The 26,785-nt window shown below is 45.5% G+C and overlaps 1 protein-coding gene and 1 pseudogene across 5 annotated transcripts; one reads left to right on the forward strand and one right to left on the reverse strand.

Moving 5' to 3' along the window:
- The first annotated feature begins 295 nt into the window (after window positions 1-295).
- COPS7B (COP9 signalosome subunit 7B) lies at window positions 296-25,642 on the forward strand. Of its 5 annotated transcripts, none has more exons than XM_008526107.2 (7): window positions 296-586; window positions 6,685-6,862; window positions 10,506-10,581; window positions 12,842-12,930; window positions 14,675-14,877; window positions 16,777-16,882; window positions 24,228-25,642. In XM_008526107.2, the coding sequence occupies exons 2-7, from the start codon at window positions 6,701-6,703 to the stop codon at window positions 24,384-24,386; spliced, it is 795 nt and encodes a 264-aa protein (XP_008524329.1). In that variant the 5' UTR covers window positions 296-586; window positions 6,685-6,700; the 3' UTR covers window positions 24,387-25,642. The 5 variants fall into 5 exon arrangements, 3 of the variants coding, with proteins under 3 accessions (XP_008524329.1, XP_070476255.1, XP_008524328.1); XR_011540207.1 differs by having other exon boundaries at window positions 368-586; window positions 16,777-18,390; XM_008526106.2 differs by lacking the exon at window positions 296-586 and adding an exon at window positions 4,703-4,996.
- On the reverse strand, window positions 7,485-8,292 carry LOC139083474 (large ribosomal subunit protein eL28-like; annotated as a pseudogene).
- Window positions 25,643-26,785: the final 1,143 nt, after the last annotated feature.

A 26,785-nucleotide genomic window follows, 5' to 3' on the forward strand; every position in this document is an offset into this window, starting at 1 on the left:
GCCTCGGAGCGCCCGCCCCGAAGCCAATGGAAAGCCCGTCTTTGCGATTGGCATCCTGACCAGCCAATAGAAACACTCAGCGGCTTCGAAGGGAGACGAGGAGCGTCAATGGGAAGGGCCCTCCCCTGGAAGTCCCGTAGGACAAATTTTTCATTCGGTGTTGTTGCCTAGAGTTTGCCCCAGCGGAGGGTTGGCTTCGGATCTGCAGAGGCTCGAGGGGCCCGATTCTGCTGCTGGGCACACAAGGGCTCTGAGATGACAGCGGGTTGCACCGTGCGATGTGGTGGAGACTACATTTCCCAGCATTCTAGGGGATTGCTCGGGGGACCACAGATCCCAGCACGCAACAAAAAGGCCCAGGGACTACAAATCCCAGCATTCCCTGCAACCTAGTCCTCTGTAACTTAGACTCCAGTGTGCCGCGCAGTGTGCGCAAATTCGTAAACCTTACCTCAGGTTTGGTAGTTTGTGAATCCCGGGACTTGAAACCAGGCGGGAAGACCCTCTTCACCCTCAAAAGAAGATGACAGCCCACAGAGAGGTAACTTCTGTTTACATGGAACTCAGAAGTCTCCTGCAAATCATGGTAAGCCTGCAAACACCAAACAAAAACACTAATTAAACCATGAAAGATAATATTAAAAAAATGACTCCTTCAAGTCGTGGTTGTTTGTTCGTGTGGGGCGTCTTTTAGTGTTTTGCAGGGGTTTTTGGTGTGCTTCTGCGTTGGGCTGGGAGAGATATCAATAGTGTACTCAGAATATCAGTACAGGAAGGGACTTTAGAGAATTTGCTAATCAAACTCCTGTTGTTTTACATATGAGGAAACTGAGGCCCCGAGAGGCGAAGAGATTGTCCATGAAGTTAGAATTCAGCCCTCAGTCTGCTGACCCGCAGTCTGGACTCTTTGCACCACACTAGGGTGGCGATATTTTTAGCAGCATGGCTACGTGATTTTTATTCTTCCTGGTAAAGTTTCCCCAACCAGGTTGAAACACCCAGAGGTTAGGTAAGCATTTATTTGGTGGATTTCCTCCAAGTGAAGGAGTGTGATGTTTATCTTCAGTCTAGGTAGGACTTGGTGTTTGGGTTTGTTCTTTGTTTGTTGCTCAAGGTGACATTTCATGTGATTTCAGGAACTAGGTAATATTGCAGTGTAAGCTAAGGTTTCCTGGGAGATGTTCTATCTCTTTTCCTAGGCCTGCCTTCCTCTTCCTGTCCCCCTTTTACCCCTCTGGGCACCCACCCAATGTTTCCTTCCGTGTAATTCAACAAACAGCTTTTTCAGCTGTCGTTATTTGCCAGGCTCTCTCTGGGTAAAAGATGAAAGTCATGGTCATTGCTGCCAGGAAGATAACCATCTATTTAGGGAAATAAGGAGACTCAACTGAGATTCAAGATGGACTGTGATAAATGTCATTTTAAAAAAGGCCATCAGAATGCTACAGAGGCTCTGATGGAGAGATTTATTCCACATATTGATGGAGGAGGTGGCATTTAAACTTGAAGGATGGGTAGGATTTTTTTCTCTGTTAAAAAATTTTATCTTTACATTTTTTTGTTAATGAGGTATAACACATACAGTAAGGGCACAATATTTGCATATGTATACACCTGTGTCACTGCCCCCCAATCAAGATACAGAACCTTTCCAGCACCCCTTGTGCTTCTTTCCAATCAGTACTGCATCCTCCCACCCAGTAACACTCTTCCGACTTCTATTACCACAGCTCAGTTTTGTCTGTTCTTGAATTTCATTTAAATGTAATCATACAATATGTACAGTATGTCTGGCTTTTTTCATTCATCAATATTTTTGTGAAATTCATCCATGTGGTATGTAGCAGTAGCTTATTTTTTTAAATTGCTGAGTAGTATTCCATTGTATGCACATAGCACTGTTTATCTATTCTATTGTTGATGGGCATTTAGGTTATCAGTTATCAATTTTTGGCTTTCATTAACAAAGCTGCAATGAATTCTTATATGTTGCTTCTTGTGGACTCGTGGACTCATTTCTAGGAGAGGAGTTGCTGGCTTGTATGGTGTGCATATGATCAGCAATAGTAGATATTGCCAGTTTTCCAAAGTGTTTGTACCAATCTTCGCCTTCATCGGCAATGTAAGAGAGTTCTAGTTGACTCTTATCCTTGTCAATAGAGGGTATTGTCAGCCTTTTAATTTTAGCCATTTTGGCTAGATGTGGTATTTCATTATAGTTTATTTACATTGTCTCTGGTGTTGAGCACCTTTTCATATGCTTACTGGCTATTTGAATGTCCTCTTTTTGTGAAGTGCTTGTTAAGTCTTTTGCCCACTTTTTAAATTGGGCTGTTGGTCTTCTTACTGATTTGCAGTTCTTTATATAGTCTGGATATAGAATTCTTTGTCTGATACATGATTTGCAAATATCTTTTCCGAGTGTGTGGCTTATCTCTTCAGTCTCCTCCTGGTGTCTTTTGATATACATAAACTCTTAATTTTAATGTAGTCCAATAGTTCGGTGTTTCTTTTTTGATCAGTGCTTTTTTATTTATTTATTTATTTTTTTTTTTAAAGATTTTATTTTTTCCTTTTTCTCCCCAAAGCCCCCCGGTCCATAGTTGTGTATTCTTCGTTGTGGGTTCCTCTAGTTGTGGCATGTGGGACGCTGCCTCAGCGTGGTCTGACGAGCAGTGCCATGTCCGCGCCCAGGATTCGAACCGACGAAACACTGGGCCGCCTGCAGCAGAGCGCGCGAACTTAACCACTCGGCCACGGGGCCAGCCCCTTGATCAGTGCTTTTTGCATCGAGTTTAAGAAACCTTTGCCTACAGGGTTAGTAGGATTTTAACAGGCAAATATGAGAGAAGAGCATTGCAAAAAAGAAGAGAGAGCAAGCTTGAGCATAGACCCTGGGATCAGAGAGGGAGGGTGTAAATCATGTTGGGCATGGGAAGGCGTGGAGTTCCGGCTGTAAACAAGCTAGGGTGAAACAAAGCTGGAAGGGCAAGAGGGAGGCATACTGAGAAGGGCTTTAACTGCAGTCTTGAGCCTGGACATTATTCTGGAGGAAGTGGAGGCTCTGCCAGAATATTTATGAATTCAAATAGAACTTAGTTGTCTTCCTTCCGCCACCAAATTTGCCTCTTTTCCTCCACAGCCCTGTTCACACCACCTCCAGACAGCTCTGGCCTCCCCAGCCAGAATCCCGGGTGACATCCTCCTTCCCTAGTCCTGCATTCAACTGGTCACCAAGTCTGACAGATTCTATGGTCTAAATGTCTCCAAAGTGTCCCTTCTTTTTCATGCACAACTGCCGCTACCTTTGCTCAAGACCTCTCAATCTCTTATCTGGAGTATATCAGTCACCTCCAGAGGTCCCTGCTTCCACTACTCTCCACATCCAATCCATTCCTAGAGCAGTCAATGTGATCATTCTAAAATGGCAATTATTCATACCTCTCCAAACCTTAAAAACCCTACATAGCTCCCCAGTGCTCTTAAAATGAAATAAAAACTCCTTTACGTGGCTTACGCCCTTTATGATCTGCTTGCTCATTCTTCCAGGCTCAACTCGAGACTCGTCTCCAGAAGTCTGCCTTAAATCACCTCTCCCCAGGGCACAGTCAGGAGAGCCTTATCTGTACCCCTAGCGTGTGTGGTAGCCAGACAGGCCTGTCTCTCCCAGGGGGCTATGAGCTCTCCTAGGTGGGAACTTTGCTGTATTTAGGTTTTTACTGGATATAGTGACTTGCATGTGGTCTCCAAGACCCTTGATGACCCGGCTCCAGCTCTGTAGCCCTCGTTTCTCACCCCTGAACACAGGATTCCAGCCACTCTGGGTTTCTTTCCGACATCAGTATATGCTGCACACTGCAAGCCTCTGTGATTATAGTTACTGCCCCCTTCTCTTCCCCTTTTTGCCTGGAAGATGCCTTTTTTCTCTTCTTCGGTATTCTCTTCTGTGCTTCCAAAGTGTTGTCATCTCTCTCTCCTAGCACTTAATACATTGAAGCTTTCTGAGGGCAAGAACCTTATCTTCATATAAACTTCTAGAACATAACAGGTGCTAAAGAGATTTTTTGAATAAATGAATAGGTTGGTGCCAGGCTCCTGTGCATCTGTCTGATTTCTGCACTCTAATGGGCAAAAGGCAAATATGCACTCTAAGGCACAAAAGGCACCAAGACCTGAAAGTCTGTGGCGCATACTTTAAAGGAATCAACTTAGGCATTCAGTTTATGTAGCATTCTTTAGCCGTCTTCCAAGGGAGTCGGTAACTACCAAATGCAACCCCACGAATGTCATTTCGGTCACAGAACCATAGTTGGCTCAACCCACCTCTTGTTTATTTTAAAACGCTTTTTGAATAGAGTGCGAGAACGTGGTCTTTGGCTTCAGATAGTCTGGGTTCCAATCGGACTTTGCCACTTAGTGGATTTTGGATTTTTAGGTTTAGTTAACTCACCTGAAAAATGGGAATAATATTACAGGCCATAGAGGAGTTATGAGAATTCGACGAGGCAATGTATAGTACCTGTCGCATAGGAAAACGCTCAATAAACGGTATTGTTAATAGGCTTAATATGTCTCTGGACCCCAGGGCAGCGGCAGTCGCCATAGGGAGCTCCTGAGGGGTAAGGCTCCGCCAGACGGGTGGATTTCAGGCCCAGGATGGTGATGGCGATGGTTTGGGCCCCGGTACTGCCCAGGTTGGATTGCTCTGCTCAGGTCCCTCCCCACCCTGCTCCTGGATTATACCCCGGGCTCGGACCCTCTGTCCCCGGCCCGGGCCTCACGGGAGGTCTGAGACTGCGAACGCGCCCGGGGGAACCTAGTGTGGGCGGAACTCGAGTGCAGCGGCGGGAGGCTTCCGGGGGAGCCGCAAGGGCAACGGGTCGGCGGAGGCAGAAAAGCGTCGGACGCCGGGCCGATCATGGACGCTTGACAACCTGCGGGCAGGCGCCGGGAGGCTGAGCCAGCGACCCAGAGGACGGAGAGGCGGCGAGGACAGGTAGGGGCTGGCGAGAGGGCAGGGCCCGGCGCGCCAGCCTAGTTCGAGCCGTCCGACTTCGCGCTCGCCGCCGGGAAAGCCCGCGGCCCCACAGCCCCGCCCCCGCCCCGGGGAGCGCGCCCCGCGGTGCCTCCCTCCGCGTCCGCGGCCCTGCCGGGAGCACGCTCCCTGCCTGGAGTCCACCACGGCTAGCGACCCTCAGCTCCCGCCCCGCGGCTGCTCTCCCTTCCGCACTGCCGAAGACTGCCTCTTTGCCCCTCTGCCGTTATCAAAATAGCGCTCCCCACGATGGGAAGCCATCTCCCTGTGTCCCTAGCCTTCTCCTCGGGCCCTCCCACTCCAGAAGAAAGCGACCAGCAGCGCCTCCTTACCTCTTTGCCTCCACGGACTTTGCTCCTTAGGCCGAGATTATCTTGAGGGACCGAAGTTTCTGTCCATTTCTGTACCCTCTCCCCACCCCCAGGCCCTTCCCTTCAGTCTCTTCACACGTGTCCACTTGGAAGGGAGGTTTTCGGTCCTCCTCTCCTAACCATCACCTCCGCCCCTTCTCCCTCTCCCCCTCTTCCTTCTCTCTCCTCCTTCCCCTTCCCTCCTCAGCAACCTTTATTCCCTAGCACTTCGCTTTGCTGTTTCTGATAAGAGCTTAGGTAACCCTAAGTGAGGCGGCATGCTTGTTTCTCTAATACTGTGAAAGGGCTGCCGCTCTGTGTGCCTGCCTCCACAGGAAAACTTAGTTTCTCTTGCACCCAACTATCCTTCTTTGAATGGTTCTCGGTTTTAGTCTCTTATACCTCTTTTCCTTCATTTTGTCACGCTGCCCCAATATGTATCATTTTTAGAGGAATAATCTTTTCTTATGCAGGATCCCTGTAGAGTAGGTAGGCAGTGTGTGTTCACATACACTCAGCATGTAATTAGATGGTACAGTGGAGGGACCCTCATGTACCTAATGTCTTCGGGATGGCAAAAGAGTATCTTCCTTGTTTTCTCAAGTCTTTTTATTGTCTTCTGGAGGTTTTCTACAAGTTCTGAAGTCATGTTTGGTAAAATGTCGCATATCAGTAGAAGGCCAAATAGAGGGATTTTCCTCGTGGACAGCATGTATTTTCTTAGTTTGAATATGTTATTGCTTATCTTTCAAGATGATTTTTCCGCTTTTTCTATGCTTCAATAAGTTCTTTGATTAAATTCACGTCTTTCTTGTCTGCTTTTTGTGTCTTTTTCTTATCCGTACTTGGCTGTAGGTGAGATTCTAATGACACACTGGAAGCTATAACTGATTGCTTTTGCTCACACCTGCTGCCTCTGTGTATGGGTGAGATTCTCTGTTTCTTAACTAGAGTCTATAAATGAGGTGGATATAAAACGGCTACTGAGAAACTCCTGTGGTTTCTTTAGCTCCTGGTTAGGTTTAAGGGCTTAGAAGGTGCTGCCTCTGGGAGAGGGCTAGATGGGGATGAAGTGGCTTTTACTAAGTGTGTTTCAGACCTCAGAATAAGGACAAAATCTGTTTAACTCCAGGTTGAACCCTACCCATCTCACAAAGTGGTTATAGCATCCGAACTCAGGAGCTGTTTTTCCTTTTTGAGTTCTATAAAGTTAAAGTATTCTGATGTCTGACCCAGCATTAAATAAGCATAGACTTTGTAGAGGAGAAGGAGGAATGACTGAAGCTTTCTTTTGGACAGATCTCAAGGCTGGAGAATGGCAGGTGAACAGAAACCCTCAAGTAACCTCCTGGAACAGTTTATTTTACTAGCCAAAGGTACCAGTGGCTCAGCCCTCACTGCTCTCATAAGCCAAGTCTTGGAGGCTCCTGGAGTGTATGTCTTTGGAGAACTGCTGGAGCTGGCCAATGTGCAGGAGGTAAGAGCATTTTCCAAACAGTTTGTCTTCTTTGTTCTAAGCCTTCCTTTGATTCTCCAGGTTTCCAAGGAGTTCCAGGGCTGAAGCATTATGGACCTGTGAGGTGCCCTGTTGAGGGAGGGCTGGGGATTGGTGGGGCAGGGGAGGAGAGCAAGGATGATGTCCTAGGTTCCTTCTAGTCAATATTTTCATCGGAACTTGGGGTAAAACTAGGTTGGGTTGCTAATTTGAAAAATAAAGAAAAATCTAATTGAACCTGATAAATTAGAGTATAAGCATGGACTAATGTTGAATGGGTAGTTTCAGGCATTCTTAGGGACAAAAAACCTCCATTGCAAATATAGACAAGGAAGATTGGTTAGGTACATCCATAGCAGAAAGTGATTGCTCCTGGACGTGCAGTGGGTATGAGTAGGGGATATGTTATTCCTGTGGAAAAGGGTGATGTGCTAAAGTAGATGTGTGGAAAAGATACGATGTGACTAGCTGGGAAGCAATCCTTTTTGTTTTGTTTGCTTGTTGTTGTTAAAGCCTTAGGTATCTGATTATGTTTGTTGTGCCTTAAAAATGAGATCTGGTGAAGAATGACCAGGTGGGAAAAAGAGATGTAAAGAAACCTAGACTTTTGCAACCCCTCCTTCCCACTTTGGATACTTTTGTATTGATTGATACTTCTATATTGATTGATTGAAAAGTCTGGTGACATCTTATTACTTTGGTGGTTGTGCTCAGGGGTTCTTGGTGGGGTAGGTTGGTTTCCTCTTCATCATCACAGCTTCTTTCTGACTGTCCAGGATGGTGCTGGCTCTGTGGGTGGGTGCCGGCTCTGCAGATGGCTGCCATTTGCAGATCTAGGCGGTACTTGTTCTTGTGGATCATGTGCATGATGCTGCTGAGGGCTGCCAGGGCGTTCCTGTTTATGGTAATCCACACCTAGGAGGTGGCTTGCTTTTTTTTTTTTTTTTTTTTTTGAGGAAGATTAGCCCTGAACTAACATCTGCCACTAATTCTCCTCTTTTTGCTGAGGAAGACTGGCCCTGAGCTAACATCCGTGCCCATCTTCCTCTACTTTATATGTGGGACGCCTCCCACGGCATGGCTTAACAAGCAGTGTGTAGATCCGCACCCAGGATTTGAACTGGCGAGCCCTGGGCCGCTGGAGCAGAGTGTGCAAACTTAACTGCTGCACCACTGGGCAGGCCCTGGGAGGTGGCTGGCTTTTGCTGGCCGGTTCTTCACGTCATGACCACTAGGACACCTTTGCTGTTGGCTACTGGCTCCATGCCCACAGCTTGGTGGTGAATCAGCCCATTGTAGCAGGAGTTGTGGGCCTTCAGGTTACTGGACTTGCTGTTGTATGTGTGCTTATTCCTCTTGATCCGGAAACTGGATCGGGTCCCCATGACTATCCGTTGCAGATGTGTGGACATGGCGTCATCTCCTTTGCTGGAGACAGAAAGAGCCACTTTTATTTTTTAATTGTGAATTTTTATTTATTGTGAGTCTTGCTTGCCAGACTGTAAGCTCTGTGAGGGTGAGATCTACTGTGCTCCCCATTGTTTCTTTACATGAGCTTAACATGTAGCCTGACACACAGTAGGCTTTCAGTAAAAATTTGATATATCAGGTGGAAAAGGAATCTTGTGAGGAAAATATAAGAAAACTGAGTTCATTAAAAAAAAAACTGTATTTTTTAGAGCAGTTTTAGATTCACAGCAAAATTGGAGGAAGGAACAGAGATTTCCTATATGTCCTCTGTCCTCACACATTTATAGCCTACCCCATTATCAACATCCTTCACCAGAGTGGAACCTACACTGACACATCAGTATCACCCAAAGACCACAGTTATGTTAGGGTTCACGCCTGGGGTTGTACGTTCTGTGGGTTTGGACAAATGTATAGTGACATATATCCTCCATTACAGTATCATACAGAGTGGTTTCACTGCCCTAAAAATCCCCTGTATTCTGCTTGTTCATCCCTGTTTCCCCTCTAATCCTTGGCAACCACTGATCTTTTCATTGTTTTGTAATTTTGGCTTTTCCAGAATGTCATTTATGTAGTTGGAATCATACAGTATGTAGCCTTTTCAGATTGGCTTCTTTCACTTAGTAATATGCATTTAAATTTCCTTCACATCTTTTCATGGCTTGATAGCTCTTTATTTTTCAACAGAAGAGATGACCAAGGAGTAATATGTTCCTTCAGGTTCATGAAAGCCTGAATGAATTTCCCAAGCAGTTGTTTTTTAACGATGGAAGATTGGCTAAGAGGAGATGGATGAAAATTAAAGCCTGAAAGACCTTATTGATTTAGGCCAGTGGGAGACATTTTGGAGTATCTGCTCTCGAGAAGATATTCTCAATATGGCTAGTTTTGTCATTGTCTGTTTGAAAAGTAGGGGCTAGATTTGATGTCTTTCCACCTCTGGTTCAGGACCTCAGGAGGTTCTTGATAACCTGAGAAGGTAGACTGCGTATTCGGATGCCAGAGTTCTCACTGGGGTGCTTAGCAAATCACCTTTATCTCCCCACAGTTTGTTTTTTTCCACTTGTGAGCTGGGAATAAGCTAGTGGCCTTTCAGTGGTCTGAAATTATGGATGTAGTTCTTGGAACCTTTTTTTAAAAACATGGTTAGAATTGAGTAGTATTACTATTGATGTCCACAGAATACACTTGGATATTCCTATTTAGACTCTATGAAGTTTGGTAAATTGTGAGTAAAAGAAACACCAGTTAAGGTAACTGACAGCAGAGCAGAGCAGTTCAAAGGAAAACAGTATCTCTTTTGTTTTTCTTCTACAGATGGCTCTTTGCCATCAGCAAAGAGTAAGTAATAAGGAATAGTAATGAAGAATAAGTAATTTTAATGAAAATTTTTATTTGGGGCAGCCTGATATCCTGGGTTCCTGTCCCCACCAGGCTTTTCTGTTGCACCTTAAGCTGTGCTAATCTCTCCCAGCGTTCGTGGTACCCACGTAGTCCTGAGACTTGGAACAACCCCTGCTTTGTTCTGTTTGGATTGACAGTGGCTGTGCTGTACCTGCCAGGCTGGTGTGTAGACAAGGCTGCTCCAGTCTTCGTTTTAATGGCCAGGGAATCCTGAGAAAACACAAACTGCTTCCAATACTTACTGCTTTGTGTGCACACAAGTGTGACAAAAGCAGTTACTTGGTTGTGCTATGTGGAGTGTAAAATATGTATTCCTGAGAGAGAAAAATTAATTTTGGGGCCATAATAATCGTATTTATTTTTTTCCCAAAGAATCAAAGAATCAGAAGGGACCTCAGGGACCAACTAATAAAGCTGTACAGAGGCATGGCACCCCCAACCCTCTGCTTGAACCCTGCGGGGCTTGGTAGCAGCTTGGTCTGTGAACTGTTTTCTTTCCTTTTTTTTTTAAGATTTTATTTTTCCTTTTTGTCCCCAAAGCCCCCCGGTACATAGTTGTGTATTTTTAGTTATGGGTCCTTCTAGTTGTGGCATGTGGGATGCCATCTCAGCATGGCCTGGTGAGCGGTGCCATGTCCACACCCGGGATTCGAACCCGTGAAACCCTGGGCCACTGAAGCGGAGTGCGCAGACTTAATCACTCAGCTGTGGGGCCAGCCCCTGTGAACTGTTTTCTTTTCCTCCTCAGCTTGCAGAAGGAGCTAATGCTGCTTATTTGCAGTTGCTGAACCTGTTTGCCTATGGAACATACCCAGATTACATAGGTGAGTTGGTTAAGATCCTCCAAAGATTTGTCTTAATTATGTTGCTTGTTTTGATGTGTTCCCTCCATGAGGATCACGAAGGTCTGGGACGTAAAGTACAGTGTGGGCACTTCTTGACCTGGCTGCTTCCCATTTTACTGTGCGCTGTAGGTGACCCCACAGGAAGACTTTCCCTTTTCACCTTTTATTCCCTCTGGGTAAAATGGGTACTGTGTTTGTGCTCATCCGTAAATGTAGCCCCTGTATATTTTTTAGATGAGATTCTTGAGGACTGGTATTTGTAGAACGCTTGGAGTGCCGTGAAATGTCAGAATACCCACCTGTAAAGTATTAAGCCATTTAAAATATTATCTAAATAATATGACTATATTGAAAATTTGGAAAATAAAAAGTCACTCATGGTTGTACCACCATTAAACACTGTTAGGATTGTGGTGCTGGACTTTTCCCCTTGCACTTTCTATTATGTAGGCGTAATGAGATTATGTCTACAATTTTGTATCTTGCTTTTTCCTCTTATTTCATTGGCATTTATCCATGTTTTTAGTCTTTTTAGTCATTTTTACTAGTCCGTAATCTAATACTCCATAATCTATTTCACCCATTCTATTTTGTAGGTCATTTGAGTTATTTTAAATTAGAATCTTAAATATCAGGAATGAGGTGCATGCACGTCCAAATGCTAACTTACCTTCCACCCAAGCCGTTTTTGTCTGGCTTCCCTTGTTTATTTTAGTGGTCTGACAAAAGCCTGGTAGTTTATTTTAGTGATATGACTCAAGGCCTCCCCTGCTACATCCCTGACTTCCCCTTCTGCCTCCCTTTCTTTCTCACTGGTCACTTCTACTTACTCTGCGCTGCTCTCACACTCAGTAATTTGCCACTTGCCAATCTTTCTGACCTTCTCTTTGTTCCAACGAGTGTGTCTTCTGTTTCTCTCCTCACTAAAGAAGCAGCATTGCACAGACTGTGGAACCAGACTGCCTGTATTATATTCCACCTCCACTTCCACTAGTTGTGGGTCCTTTGGCAAATTAAATAATCTTCTGTACCTCAGTTTCCTTATCTGTAAAATGGGAGTAATAATACAGGTCCACAGTCCCTTACCTGCACTCTTTGGGTTAGAAGTTTTGGAATTTAGAATTTGGGGACTTTAAAAAGGTAATATGATGCATATACCTTTTTATGTAACACCCTCGAGGGATATGGGCAGCACCTGTTGTTAAACACATTCATAATTTTGCAGCAAAACAAGTGAATATTCACAAGTGAGATGAAAAGCCTGCCTCAAATCAGGTCAGGAGTTGCCACCAGGTGAATTTCAGCACCATGCTCAAGAGAAAAACATTAGTTTGGATTCCCCTTTTTGGAATCCAGGATTATGAATAAGGATTTGAAGACATTTGGAATCTATCTCATGGGATTGTTGTGAGGGCTGGCTGGATGAGCGCGTACTCATGGATCTGTGTGTGCATTTGCACTAAGTAAAGCTTGTTGTATATGTTACCCATGGCTGCTGCCATTGCTTCTATCATCGTTATTGTTACTACTAAAATTTTCCCATCCTTCAAGGCTTATCACAAACTCCATCATTCTTCCTTTTCCTCTCTTGTACTTCCCCAGTGTGATTGCACTCACTTGCTCTCTCTTTTTCCCCCTTTTTCTTTTTCTCCCTTCCCCCTTTCTCCCGTTCTGTCTCTCCTCTTCCTTCTCACCCTTTTGTTCTCTTCTGGTAGTTTGTACCTTTCTTCTGATAGTTCTGTCCTGCATTTGTAACTGTTGAAACATCTGATTGTAAAACTGAGGACAAGTCCAGGGCCATTGAGTTGCACAACTCTGGGTGGTTGCTGCCCCTTGAGCTGTGTAGCATAGCAACCTGGACAAGGCCAATCTGATTTATCTCTGATTCCCCTGAATCACTTAAGACAGTGCATTGCACATAGCAGATGCTCAGTAAAGACGTGTTGAACTTGATTGAATGTCACAAAGGGCACAGATAGTATTCTATTAAGAAAATTGTCGAATCGTTTTGTGCATTCATGGCTGACTCTTCAGGAGACTAAGCTCCTTGAGTCTATTCTTCTTTGGAAGACCATGGGCTTCTCGTGGAGCATTTGCATAATGAATAAGTGAGTCACTTATTCAGAGTCATGACAGTGATTCAGGGGTAGTAGGTTTTGTGTGGGGAGTTAGCTTATTCCATAAAGAAATCCTAATTTTATTTTGTGTCTTGATTTTTGTGGTGGGTGGGACTGAGCAGCCAGCAAGGAGAGCCTGCCAGAACTGAGCACAGCTCAGCAGAACAAGCTGAAGCACCTTACCATCGTGAGCTTGGCATCGAGAATGAAGGTCAGTCCCAAACCCCTTCCTGTCTACCTCCTCACCCAGAGGCAGGTGTCTCATTGCATCAGTGTGGGAGCTCCCAGCTACACACAGTGCAGTCACATCACAAATGCGTAAAATTTGCTTGGCAAAGGACAAAAGAGAAAAAGATAATTAAATTAGTGTAGACAATTACTCACCATTCCATTCAGGAAAAGTATGCCCAGGAGGGATTGTGAATCAGCAGGTCTCAGTTCTGGCATGCCGTGGTGCCTCACTTGGTGTGAGCATTTTGCCACCCTAAAGGGAGACTGCTTAAAGACACATGTTTAAAGATACATGTTTTCCTAACAGCAGGGCGTCTCAAGGCAAGTTAACCACTTCATCTGTTGCTCAGTGCACAGTGAACTGTGCCAGTGCTGGAAGAAAACTTGCTAGATCAGACTTACTGAGATGTAGATCTTTAATATGCTGCCTTCCTCTGGGGATTTTCAAGGTTAATTATACTGATCGGAATTTTTGCTTTATATGCTAAATTTAGACCTTAACTTCTGTAGGATACCACTCCACTACATCTCTCTGAGTTCTCTGCCCCACTTGATTTAGAAGAAGCCTTGCGACCAGCTGCTCATAGCCATTAACAAAGAAGATCCAGGTTCAGTTGATTTTTAATTGATTTTGGCGCTCTGCCCAATCCCAGCCTAAGTGTCTAAAAGTTTTTGTGGGGCTATTTGCACTTTCCCTCTGTGATTGAACTTGAGAGAGATATATTTATTCTTGGATTGCGCTTTCAGTTGCTGAAATCATTGTACCTGCTTGAATTACAGATTTCTCATTCTCAGCCTGGCATTTCGGGTGGAAGGCTTATTTTGTTAGGAAATGAGGACCTGATCTTTTTTCAAATCATGGACTTCTCAAGTGTAGCAAAGAATAGGAGTAAGTTTTTTTCCTCATTTCTGCAACCTGTCATTGTCAGCGCACTTACTGCCCTGGGATTTAAGATGTTTAGTCATCAAAAACCCCTCTAGGAACATTTGCTGTTACTCTCTTCTCTGTATACCTCTTCCTCCTGTCTCTGCAGATTTGATTGCTCTGTTAATTTCCAAACTAATAGTGATGTGTCAGAGGATTTGCAGAGAACTGGATGTTTAGGTATCCAGTGGTCTTGGAGTCATGCAGAATGTTGGTACAGCCCGATAAAGGACTATTGTCGGGGAACTGGCGTTGGTTGCAAGTCTGAGAAAACCCATGTAAACTTGAGGATGACCTCTGAGCTGGCAGTTCCCACTGGCCATCTGTAGGGTGACATGTTACCCTGCAAGTTGTTTCGCTTGCTCTGCTGGGCCCGCAGGCAGTTCGCCTCTCCAGTGTCTGAGATTGTTTGGTGTTTTGTGATGATCTGACATTTTATGCAAAGTCTGCAAGCTTTCAGAAGGCAGTAGAGTGGCATATACCAAGTATTTCCCTTTTTCCTCTGGAAGGATTCTTTAGGGTCTCTAAGAGTATGCTTCATAGCATGAAAGCTGAAGGCTGGGTGAAGTCCAGGAGGCAGAGAATCTAGGAGAATGCGTTCCTAGGTGCTGTGGTCTTGTTTGGATCCCACAGGTCTCACAGCTCATTTATCCATCTCTTGTTGCCGTAGAGGTTGATAATTACCACTAAACTGCATTTCTCAAAGCCCTGAGGCAGCTGTTGGCTATGTGGGTAATGCCTGCATTTTCTTGAATGTTTGTCAGTGGTTTTTGTAAATACCACATGGCCTTATCTACAGTGTATCCCCTACTCCGTGCTGCTGAAGGACCTGGAGATGCGGAATCTCCGGGAATTGGAAGACCTCATCATCGAGGCTGTCTACACTGACATTATTCAAGGCAAGCTGGACCAGCGAAACCAGCTGCTGGAAGTGGATTTCTGCATTGGCCGTGACATCCGAAAGAAGGACATCAATAATATTGTCAAGACCTTGCATGAATGGTGAGGCTGAAGGAAGGAGGGATCCCTTCTCTCTAGGGAGGGGGATATCTAGCATGCCCTTCGTGTATCTGCCTAGGGAAATCTGGTCTCCAGGTATCAGCTGGTGCTGCCTGGGAGCTGGGGCCTTGCGACAGGAAGCCAGAGATGGGCGCTGCATTTGTGACTACAGCTGTGTGGCAACAGGAATCATTTCAGGTCTCCCAGTGCCCTGGTTGTAAAACAGTTCTTGTGCTAGTCCAGCTGGGGGCTACTTAATAGTGGGCCGTGAAATGCCCAGGGTTGGCACATGAAGCCTCTGAAGCCCAGCTGTGTGTCGCTGATCCCAAGCTTTCCAAACTCAGCCGCAGAGTCTGAACCAGCTCAGGAAGTTAGTGTTGGTAAGATTCCTTGGATAAGAGAACCCGTGTTCAGTGTCAGTAACATGTTGGACTCGTGTTTGTAAAACAGTGTGAGGGATATTGAAGTTAAGGATGGGTTATTCTCAGTTGGAACACAGACTCAAACGCAGAATATTTGATAACCGCATTCTGGTATATAAAAGGAAGTGAAATGTTTGCATGTATTCTATTTTAATAGAATTTGATGTTTGCAAGAGCTGTCGCATGTTCTGCAAAGATTTGTTATGGAGTTACTTAAATGATTTGGGGCTTATGAAGCCACCTGGGCTTAGGGGTAAAAGAGGTTTTAGGTGAGTTTTGAAGGAGGTCCAGGGTTAGAGTATGATTGCAGGTGAGGAGAGTATGTTTCCAGGCAGACACTTGGTGTGTCGGGGGTCATGAGGCAGAGCAGGCAAGCTTTGTGCAGAGGGCTGGGGAAATTGTTTTCTTTAAAACAGACGGAATCTCTGGCCTGTCCCCAAGAGGAGTAGATCCAGAGGTGTATGGCCCAGTGTTGATCCCCTGGGGTCCAACGCCCCTGAGTTTCCCTCACTTCAGCTACTATTGGTCCCAAGGACATGTATTGTTCACCCCTTTCCCCAAGTTCTCTCCCAAGTCTGGCCCCAAACACCTTCGCTTTATGTCCAACACAAACAGGAGCTTTCAAAAGATCATAAAACTGTTAAATCAGAATAAATGAGAAATAAACTTAGAAAATACCCCCGACATGAAAATTGTCTGGCGTAGAATCTAGGCTTCCACTTCTACTAAAGTGGGCTCTCTTACTCTGTTTTTGAGATGCTGACACAGTTTTTACTGTGTCCATAGTCTGGCTTCCCACTTTTTAGCCCCCAACATCTTTCTACCCAGAGGTGCCATCCCAGGATGCTTACTAGTGCAGATTCTTAAAACTTGTGTTTAGGTGCGGGAGTTAGATTTGAAACAGAATTGGTGTGTAGAGTGGTACCGTAAATATGGCAAAATGTTCACAACTGTTGGATCTTAAGTGGAGGGTAGGGAGGTGTCCATTGTACTGTTCTTTCAGATTTTTCTTAGGTTTTAAAATTTTCAAAGTAAAAAGAGGAAATAAAATAATGAAGAGGGGGATGGCAATTAGGAAGTAACGTAAGTGTCTGAGAGAAGGGGCGATCTCCAAAATAGGATGCTTTTAGAAAATAATGTTTTCTCTTGGGAAAAGTGGTGAATCAGCCCCCCACCCCCCCGCCCCCGTAAAGTTTCCTAATTCATTTCATCTCACATTCTGTAAAACTTTCCCATGGGATACAAAGTTTGGAAATTAAAGGTATATTCTAAGAATACCCCACAACCTCCATGTTTGTCTCCACGTGCCCTGTGTTATGTATTCAGAAACACTTGTCTTTTGGAAGGAGTGGAGGGGCAAGAGCCCTGGCCAAGGGGGTGTTTCAGGAAGTCCTGGGAGGACTCGGGGAGGGAGATTTCGGAGGCTGGAGGAGAGCTTCCAGGCCTTTCTGTGGCTCAGGGCTGGTTATCTCCTTTGTAGGTGTGATGGCTGCGAAGCAGTTCTGCTAGGCATCGAGCAGCAAGTTCTGCGAGCCAATCAGTACAAGGAGAACCACAGCCGAACTCAGCAGCAGGTAGAGGCAGAGGTAAGGAAGGGAGTGTTTGTTCCCCACTCCAGGGTATCCCTGTCTGTTCCTTTGCCGTGTGAGTCTTGGTGTCGATGAAGCAAACAGTCACCAACAGATAGGCAGTGGGCTAGGTGCTGGGCCAGAGATGACTGGGACATGCTCCCTGCTCTTGGTGCTCCCTGTCTCCTTTCTGATTCTGGTTGGGAGCGGGGGAGCAGGCTTGAAGAGCAGAGAATGTTGTAATTCCTCAGCACATATGCACTCTGCATCTATAGAGCAAGAGAAATGAGTTTGGGGATGGATGTTAAAGACAGATGGAAGGATGGTGGTCACAGGCGTGGTGGAGAGGGGTGCAGTTGGGCAGAGGCATGTGGGGCTTCAGGGCCCTGGTATGGCTCTGCTTCTAAAGCCATGTGGTAGGTGCACAGTTTCATTTTATTCTTCTTTTCTAAACCGTACATATATGTTACAGCCTTTCAAAATGTATGATGTATCTTGTACTGAAAAAGAAGAAAGGGAAAAAATTCAATGGATAAAATGCAAATGATGTGTGTGATTGTGGTTTAGGAGCACCTGGGTGTTCAGGACACTTTTAGCCTCTTGGAGGGACACAGCCCCAGCCTTGAGTGCATGGGGGTTTGTTTGTGTGCCTGTAGCCTGGACACGTGTGGAGTGGCCTCAGAATTTGTTTGGAGCCCTTAAGATCAAGATGTTAGCATTGGAAGTCCTTTTCTAGCATGATGGGGCTTGATGTGTTAATGGTATTTAATGAGTTTTATAAATCAAGTGTCCTAGAGTGTGGCAGATTGGGGCCCAGGGTTACAGCTAAGGAACGTAAGAAATAAGTAGCTGTGCCTTTCAAAGGGGGACTTGTGAACTTTGAAGATTTCTTCTCCTCTGTTATATGTACTCCTTGAAAATAAAACCTGTGTTGTATTTGTCTTTGTTAGACCAGTTCCTTGTCCCATCCTACCCGTAGTAGGTCCTCAAGTGTTTGAGGTACTGTTTCTGGCACACCCTGTAAGTGTGTCAGTGGACTACTGAACTCTGCTTTTTGTGGACTAGAGCAGGTTTATTTTGGATATACACCCCCCACCCCACCCCTGTGTACATATACATACCTACACTGTGAATTTTCAGTCTGTTGTTAATTTCTAACCCTACTTCTAGCCAAAGGTTTATGACCGACATTTCATTTAGTGTTAGCCAGAGACAAATACAGTGAGGAAAGTGAGCCTGCTGCTCCTCTAATAAGCTGTGTCACCCCCCTCTTCAGTATTGTGGCCTCTTCTCTGACCTGGGGTTGAGGTCTGAGCAAAGTAGGAACGGCTAACCACTCTCTCCTCTCCATTGATTCTTCCCTGTAAATCAAACCCTGGAAACAACTGAGGTTTGGAGACGAAACATGCCCACCTGACCTGCGGTGGCCTGCGTGAAACAAACTGTCTTTAACCTGATGGGTAGCCCAGGAGGACCCTGATCCCTGCTGGCTGCCCCATGGTACCTGGACTGTCACTCACTGTGTGGTAGGTGATAGGCTTGGCTTGTGGTCGTTAGCAAAGATGGATGATACTAGTTTTTGGAATTTGAATGGTTCAAGTGTATTTCCGTGACAAATGGCATCTGAAAAAAGAAGGCACTGACTGCTCTTGAGGCATGACCAATCCTTAGACAATAGTGTAGGCTCTTCAGATTATGGTTATTAAAGACAAGAGAGAGCCAGCCCTCGTGGGTTTGTTACTATGGCCCACTGTTTGCAAACACAGCCATGGCTTCCCCTGCTGGCAGAGCCTGATGCTGCCACCAGGTGGCAGTAAGGATTTGAATAAGGTTGAGAGAAAGAAATTTGAGGAAAAGACCAAGGCTACCTCTGCCACCAATTAAAGCACTCTCCTGACTTAATAATCTTCTAGAAATCTGAAACAGACCCGTATGAGAAGAGAAGGCATGTGGTCAAAGCCTAGAGCCTTGTCAGTTTTTCCATTCTGTGAATGTATGATCTGGCTACTACGTGTAGGATGCTGATCCTCAGCCCAGCTTAAGGCAGTAGAAGGCTTGCCAGGTATCTGTTGACTTGAAAACAAATCTACACAGAACAAAGGTGTAATTCTGTCTTCTTTTGCTTGTATTTATGCTTCTGTTACCCTTGACCTAACTTTTCTAGCCATTTTCTCAACTAAGTTGACCTTTTCTTTAATTGTCCTTAAATTGGATTGTTCTCAGAGGGAAAACCATGATGTTTTCCCCGAAAATCTTGTAACAGCAGCTTTTTTCTGGTGAGTATTAGCTTCAAGAGCCTTCCCTCTTAATGAAGTCACCCTATCACATGCTCTCTTTCACAGAAATAACACATATTAGTTAGAATTCCAGCATACCTGGGGGAGATAGAACAATAACATTATGAGCTGTTTCATTATCTCTGAGCAGTCACTCTGGAGGGGGACAGTGATTAGTCAAAGCATTGCAAAGCACCTCATTTATATTTGATTTTGGAGTGTGTTTTTCTTTGTATTTGAGTGTGCTTATGTCTGATGTTCTGTGCAATGTCAATGTACAGCTCTTGCTACATTCACAAAATAGGCTGTGTTCCGGTGATGTAGGTAAGAAAGCGTAATTGGACAAAGTAAGCTCTGTTTTCCATTATGTAGGAAATCCCACAGGAGTTAAGTAAGTGACAGATCTTGATGCTTGTTGGCTGTTAGAGTGCAAAACGTGTGCCTCCTGGTTCCTCCCGGAGAGCTGTTCTCCGTCTCCCAGCTCTCCATGTCTGTGTTGCACTTCTCCAACTGTGGACTCTACTTCCTGTTGTTTACCTTTGCCTTGCCTCACAACTGGAAGTTTTCCTTCCCCAGGAGGCTCCTCTTTGTCCTTTTGCCTGAATATTTAAGGTCTCTGATAGAGCTAGGCTGCAGTTTTGTCAGCTAGTGCAGTCCTGTCAGAAAATCCCCAAGGCCCGTGTTTTGAAGGGCTTGACAAACTATAGGTCATCTGGAGTAGGTAGGACAGAGATGGCCTGCAAGCCAGACCACTCAAGGAAGAAAAGTGGAAAGAACCAGGGACATTTAGGCCAAAGAAGACAGTTTTGTGGGGATTTTTGTCATCATTTGAAGGGCGGCTCTGTGAATAAGGAATTAGACTTCTCAAGAATATTCCACAAAGCCGAAACAGGTTTAATTGGTGGACCTCTTGGGGCAGCCACTCTTGGGTCCCAGAAGGAGCCATCTACAGTTAGACTGCAAGATGCTAGTTCTCTCTTAACTCCCCCTCAACTATGAGAGTCTGCCATTGGTCCAGCAGTCTCCTCTGTGAGTTCTGTGTGTTTAAAATGCTAGTGATCAAGCTGGCTTGAGCAAGGCACATCTGTAGTGGAACCCAGTGTAAGGGCCACGTCACTCCTGTGCAGGCTGAGACTTTGTTGAGCATAAAGGGCCTCATTTCTTAGGCTAAGAGACACTTGCCCAGGAAGGCCTGTTTTCCTCTCTGGGGTGTTTACACGACTATGGAGGCCTTCCATTTGTCAGTAGTCTGACTGGAAGCTGGATGTGAAGTGGCACATGAGGCCGTCTGTCTAAGAGTGAGAGGTACTGCCAGGCAGGCCTAGGTTGAGGGGAGGCAGCTGGGCTTGGCCTAGGAGGGTCAGGACACGTTTGTGGCAGAGGTGCTCGAGTCTGCAGGAAGGGTCGGGGGTGGCTAGCTGAGGAGGAGGCTCGCCCAGGCTAGAGTAACAGGGTGCAGGGAAGGCAAAAAGGTGTAAGTGGAATGCCTCCCTCGGAGCATGGTGCACCAGACTAGCAGGGCTCAAGTGGAGGGCGTGTGCTAAGGAGGAGTGAGGAGGTACAGGATCTTGAGTGACATTTCCGAACTGGAGAAAGAACCGAGTTTTCCTTTGGGGTAAGTCTCATTCCTTTTCCTTGTGCACCAGGGTCACTGGGCACCTACAGTGATAGCTTGTTAGGAGCGTGGTTTCTTTAAGAGAAAACTGCTTGCGATACATAGCATTTGAATGATGAGGGCGTGGTGTCCGTGCTTCTATTTATTCGGTCAAATGCTTTTGACAGGATCCTGAATCAAAGGTGTTTAAATAGAATCGAGCCTCCCTGAGATGGGAGGCTGCATTACCATGGTGGGGAGTGATGGTATAGACCGAATGTGAGTGTGAACAGGCCCTTCTGCGAATGGAGAAGGGTGATGAGCAGGAAGTTTCAGAACTTTTTGAGGGGAAAAAAAAGAATATACACAGCAAAAGAGTCAAACAGCAAAGCACTGGGGTCAGGTAAGCTGGTCAGCTGTTGAGAGGCCGACAGGGGAGCTCTGCCTTGGTGAGTGGGCTGAATGGGGTGCATGGGGTTCTAGTCTGCTCCTTGGGCTGGCAGGTCGGGAACTGGCTTCTCAGCTTAGCCACAGATACTCGACTCCAAAGCTAGCCCAAGTCACCTGAGGCCACGATAGAAAGAGAAATGCCAGCTAATTTCTGCTAGGCTTGAATGACTTATTCTACAGAAACTTAGGTGCAAGAGATTGAAACTAGAACCATTATTTGAGGATTGATTAAATACTTTTTCCTTATTCATGTAGGGATTATGAGACTGAGTAAACCTAAAGATACATTAAGTGGAAGAATCGATATAGAAAACCATTTGTAGTATAAGCTGATTAGTAAAAATTACTGCACAAAGAACTTGAGGAAATAAGGTTAAATGGTATTTATCAGCCAAGATAAAATTAAGGAAACTATACTTTTTAATTTATTTTTAATAAAGCTGTCTTGCTAAATGGGAAAGGTAATCATTTGCTTGGAAAGATACCATTTTAGGGGTGCCAGCCCCATGATGTGGTGGTTGGGTTCAGTGCACTCCACTTTGGTGGGCCAGGTTCGTGGGTTCAGATCCCGGGCTTGGACCTACACCACTTGTCAGCCACACTGTGGCAGCGACCCACATACAAAATAGAGGAAGATTGGCACAGATGTTAGCTCAGGGCAGATCTTCCTCAAGCAAAAAAAGAGGAAGATTCGCAACAGTTGTTAGCTCAGGGTGAATCTTCCTTAGTAAAAAAAAAAAATGCCATTTTTGGAAATACAGGCCTGGTAACAAAAACTTATTAGTTTTCTAATGTTTTACTTAAAAATAAAATTTTATCAGCTTTCAGGGAAGCCTTAAAACAAATTTCCCTAGACAGTGCATCTCAGGTACTGAAAATATGAGGCATGGGTCTTTGTCTTTTTCATTTTCTTAATATGTTTTTAAGTTGTAGGATCTTTTAACACATTGGGAGTCAGAAGTAATTGATATACAAAGAAATAAACTTAAGTGATGCTGTTACCGCCTATTAAGATTTTAATTAATCTTTCTCAGAATACCTAGAAAGCGTGTCAAACTGGAGAAACCTTGGAATGTTATTTGATACAGCAGTGAAAACTGAGAAATCACATTTCTTATCTCCTCCAAGGCCGTCAAAATATGCCTTGAAATAAAACAAACAATAACAAATCTCTTTTATAAGAGAAAGCGTGGCGAGCCCTCCACTGCTCCAGATTCTTCATGCCCTGTCTCACCAAGTAACTACCGAACAAGAGAGACAAGCATCACTGAGCCACCGGGAGGAGGTCGCCGGGTTCCAAGCCGGCGCCGCATCGTCCGGCAGGACGCTGGATAAACCCTGACCAGACAGGCTGCCCTCTTGGTTCACAGCCCACACTACTCTGTCGGTGCTCCTTTAAGAAAGGTTATAGTGTTGATTGAAGTGACAGCAGGGTGGGGCATGGCGGTTCTATATCTCAAAACAGCAAAAATCAGAATAAAAAATGACCTACAATCCAGTTGAGACTCCTTCTGCAGATGTTAGATCCTCTCCAGCAAGCTACGTGTGTCTCACTCTCACGGTGTTTCATCTCTGCGGTTGCACTCTCTCCTGCTCCAGCTCCTGATGCTCTGACTGCTGAGAACTTTTGACCCTGATGACTCCCTTCTCGTTTCTATAGAAAACCAGACCTGCTTCCCAGGAAACATGGAAGCACCTTCCTTTCTCACCAACAAACATGTACCTTACTCGGCACCAGCCATATCTTCTTTCTTCCTTTTAATGATTAAAGAAAAAAAAAGGCTAATATTTTCTCTTCTGTTTTTTTCATCCCTTTTTTCTTCCTCTCAGCTAGCTGATGGGCAAAGGCATAGAAGACCCATTAGAACTGGGTTGGGGAATGTATATATAAACAGGCACAAGAGTACACAGTTGGTAGAAGTACGAGTTGGTCCAGCACTTTTCAGAAGGCAGTAGAGCCATAGTTATTAAAAAGGAATGTGCAAACCCTTTGATCTGGAAAGCTCACTTCTAGGAATATGTCCTGCACAGATGTTCACAAAAGTACACAAGGTAAGCACAGAAGGCTGTTCCTAGGAGCACTGTGTGTAAGTGAAAAGCAGATGGCAACCCATGTAAAAATTGTCGAACATCCCTAATGGGATTGTACAGATGCTACAGAGGATGTGCCTTCGGACATGGAAGAATATTCTGGAGATGCTTAAGTATTTCTGAGCCCCTCCTTTGTTAAGTGAAGAAGGGTCTACTGGAAACGGTAGAGGGATTGAATTTTGCCAGTTCTTTTACTGCATTTTTGTCCTTTGTCACTTAGTTGGCTGAAGTCCCTTCTCTAGTTTATTCAAGAAGGGCTCATGGAGCTGTATTCCCAAAGTTGTTGTGAAAATCTGTGGTTTCATATATGAACAACGATAGTTGAGCATAGCATTCTTGGTCACCCTTTCTTTTTCTAAGGCAGCTTTAACCGGTGTTTCTTTCATGTTCTGTGTTGTACCTCTTTGCAAAATGGTCCACTTCCACTTGGGTTGTTCTCTCTTTTCAACCAATAAAGCATTAGTTTTTCAGATTTTTAAAGTAAGTAATTAACTTGCTGAGGAAGATTGGCCCTGAGCTAACATCTGTTGCTAATCTCCCTCTTTTTGCTTGAGGAAGGTTGTCACTGAGCTAATATCTGTGCCCATCTTCCTCTATTTTGTATGTGGGATGCCACCACAACATGACTTGATAAGCAGCGTGTAGGTCTGCGCCTGGGATCCGAACCTGTGAACCCCAGGCCGCCAAAGCAGAGCACGCCAAACTTAACCACTACGTGACTAGGCTGGTCCCTGAGGCATTAGTTTTACTTTTTTGCTTGACCTATTTCCACGTATCTTCCAGGAGTAGCCCCTGCTTGTTTCTCCTCATCTGGGTTTCTGAAGATAATCTCAGATTTTCTTGCAGAGTATTCTGGCTCCTTCCCTGGGTGGCTCCCTTTATAGTAAGAACAGGTCTCAGTGAGTTTCTCATGCTTACAGGCTGAGCACACCAATTCTGTCTCTCTCTCCAGGTTACCAACATCAAGAAGACACTAAAAGCCACCGCGTCCTCCTCAGCACAGGAGATGGAGCAACAGTTGGCCGAACGGGAATGTCCCCCTCATGCTGAGCAGAGGCAGCCCACCAAGAAGATGTCCAAAGTGAAAGGTCTGGTCTCCAGCCGCCACTAGGGCCGGCTGGGGCAGCTGGCACTCACCAGGCCTGGGTCAGGTGGGGAGGGGACACCAAGGGCCTATTTCCTCCCCTCTCTACCTTCAGTGAGTTCCAGACCTGCCCGTCCCCTCACCAGCACCTCCCCACCCTGTTGGTACTGTTCCAGAAGAACCGTTAACTCTTTTTCCCTCGCCCACTCCCTCCTTCCCAGTTGTTCCCTTCAGACTCAGGGGCTCCACTGATGCCATCCCAACAGGGTCAGACACTGCCCAGCTTCCCTCCAGGAGGATCTCGTCTCTGTTTAAGGGCTTGTCTCCTTCCCAGTTTTCTTTTGCTCCGTGTCATTGTGTCAGGCTGGTCATAAGCCGGAGGCATCTTTAACCGGCCCACCGGGATGACTGCGAAGGAGGCCCCTCTCTGATGAGGAGGGGGTATTCCTCCTCCAGCCCCGTGTACCACAGTACCCACAAGGGTGCAGGCGATCTCTAGCCAGGTATCAAATGCTTGTCCCTCTCCTGCCTTGTTCCTTGTTGGCAGCTCCGATCAGGCCATGGAGGGATGTGATGCTGGGCTATGTTTACTAAACCTGCGGGTTTTCAGCCTCTTAAGCCCAGCTCTGATCTCTCAGTTGGGAGCACTGGGTTGGCTAACATCTGGTATCCTGGCACCAGTGAAGGGTGCTGTGGGTCTGCCTGGTGGCAGAAGTTTCTTCCAGCTTGGTGTTCTCTGCTGGCCATGCTTCCTGCTGCTTCTGACTACTCAGACTGGTTTTCGGTGTGAAGTCCCCAGCTGCACACTGGGGCTGTCTGCCAACGTTTGCTCTCCCAAGATCTTTAATTCCTCCTGGCTGCATTCGTGGTGGGGCTGGTGGTGCCAAGGCCCCCCTATCTGGTGAAGGACCTGTTGCTGCTTCTGTCTCTTTCCACCCCTTCCTGGCTGATGACCCAGAGCCCTCTGATGATGGCATTCTCCTGGCAAGAGAAAAGGACTTGACTAGCCTTTCTGAACTTGAACAGTTTCAGGTTATATTTTAATTTTTTTTTTGTACAGGTTCTGATTAATACATTTCAACATGCTTTTTTTCCCCTTTGTGTCAATATTTGTTATAGACTAATCGCCGGGGATTTTTCACCTGGTTGGAGGGTGGCGTGTGTGTATGTGTGTGTGTGTTATGTCTTTTTAAAGGGGAGGTGGAGGTCCTGGACTGATATTAAAGTTCGTTGAGGGAAAAAGCACATTTTAGAACAAAAAATAAAAGTGTAGATTTACTGTATCTGACTTTGGAGTGCGGGGTTGCCTAGCTGGGGGATCTTGAGGGGCTGGGATTAGGGCGGTTCAGGGAAATGTGATGCTGTTTCACTTCCATAGTTAAAAAGCGGATTTCTCCTTCTTCCAAATTGTCCAGTAGCTGCCTACCGTCGATCAAGTGTTAACAAAGTATTCTCATTTCCCTTTGCAGCTGGTCCATATGCCCATATAATATTATGCCCAACTGGAGAGTCTCATTGACAGATGCTCTGTGGAAAAGGGGTTCTGTTGTTAAATAAATTTGGTACATCCTGCATCCCATATTCTCATCGGAAATTCATTATTATGGTCTCAGAGAAGGCCTGGGTGAGGAAGCCTGTTCCCACATGAATGTCACTATCAAATTCTTTTTGGTAATATCTAGTGGAACACATTTGGGGGAAATTTTTGGAAACATTGTCTTTCTCAAAAACACCTCCCAGCCTTATAGGTGTTTTCCACCTATTCTTTCCAGACCCCAGGCAGGCACTCACTCTCGGCAAGTGATCCTTCATCCTTATCCTTCCCACTGGTGAGTAGACCAGGAAGCTGGCCTGACCTACCCTGTGTGACCACTTGTTTGCCCACAGCCCTCAGGATCTCTAGGGTCACCTTCTCAGTGGTTCTGCTGTTTCCCTAAAATTGGAATGACAATAGTGACGCATTTGTAAAGTGCTCTGCAAAGTCTTCACATATGGTGAGTCATTGAATCCCTTCCACCCAAACAGTCCGCTGAGGTCGGTTAGGGTAAGTGTTATTTACAGTCATTCTCACTGTGCATATGAGAAAATGGAAACTTGGAGATTCAAAGGACCCCGTGGTAAGTGGCAAAAGGAAGACTCCTGAATCTCCTGACTTGTGTGTCCTGCCATCTTATCTGTGTTACATTCTCATTTAGAGTCTGCTCTCCAAACTGACCGTTGATATCACTCTACCTGCTTGTTCCTCTGAGGGCTCCTCTTGCTTTTAAAACTGATACCAAATACACCCCAGCCTCTGCTTCTCAAACCCACCCAGCCACTTTATAAGGAAGCAGAGAGTATGGGGGTGGGACCCCAGGAATTGCGGGAATAGCTGGAATGTTCACTGCTCTGTTGGGACTCTGGTAGGAGACCTGGCCTCCGAGCTC

This window comes from Equus przewalskii, chromosome 5 (assembly GCF_037783145.1).
Source record: "Equus przewalskii isolate Varuska chromosome 5, EquPr2, whole genome shotgun sequence".
NCBI classification, from domain to species: Eukaryota; Metazoa; Chordata; class Mammalia; order Perissodactyla; family Equidae; genus Equus; species Equus przewalskii.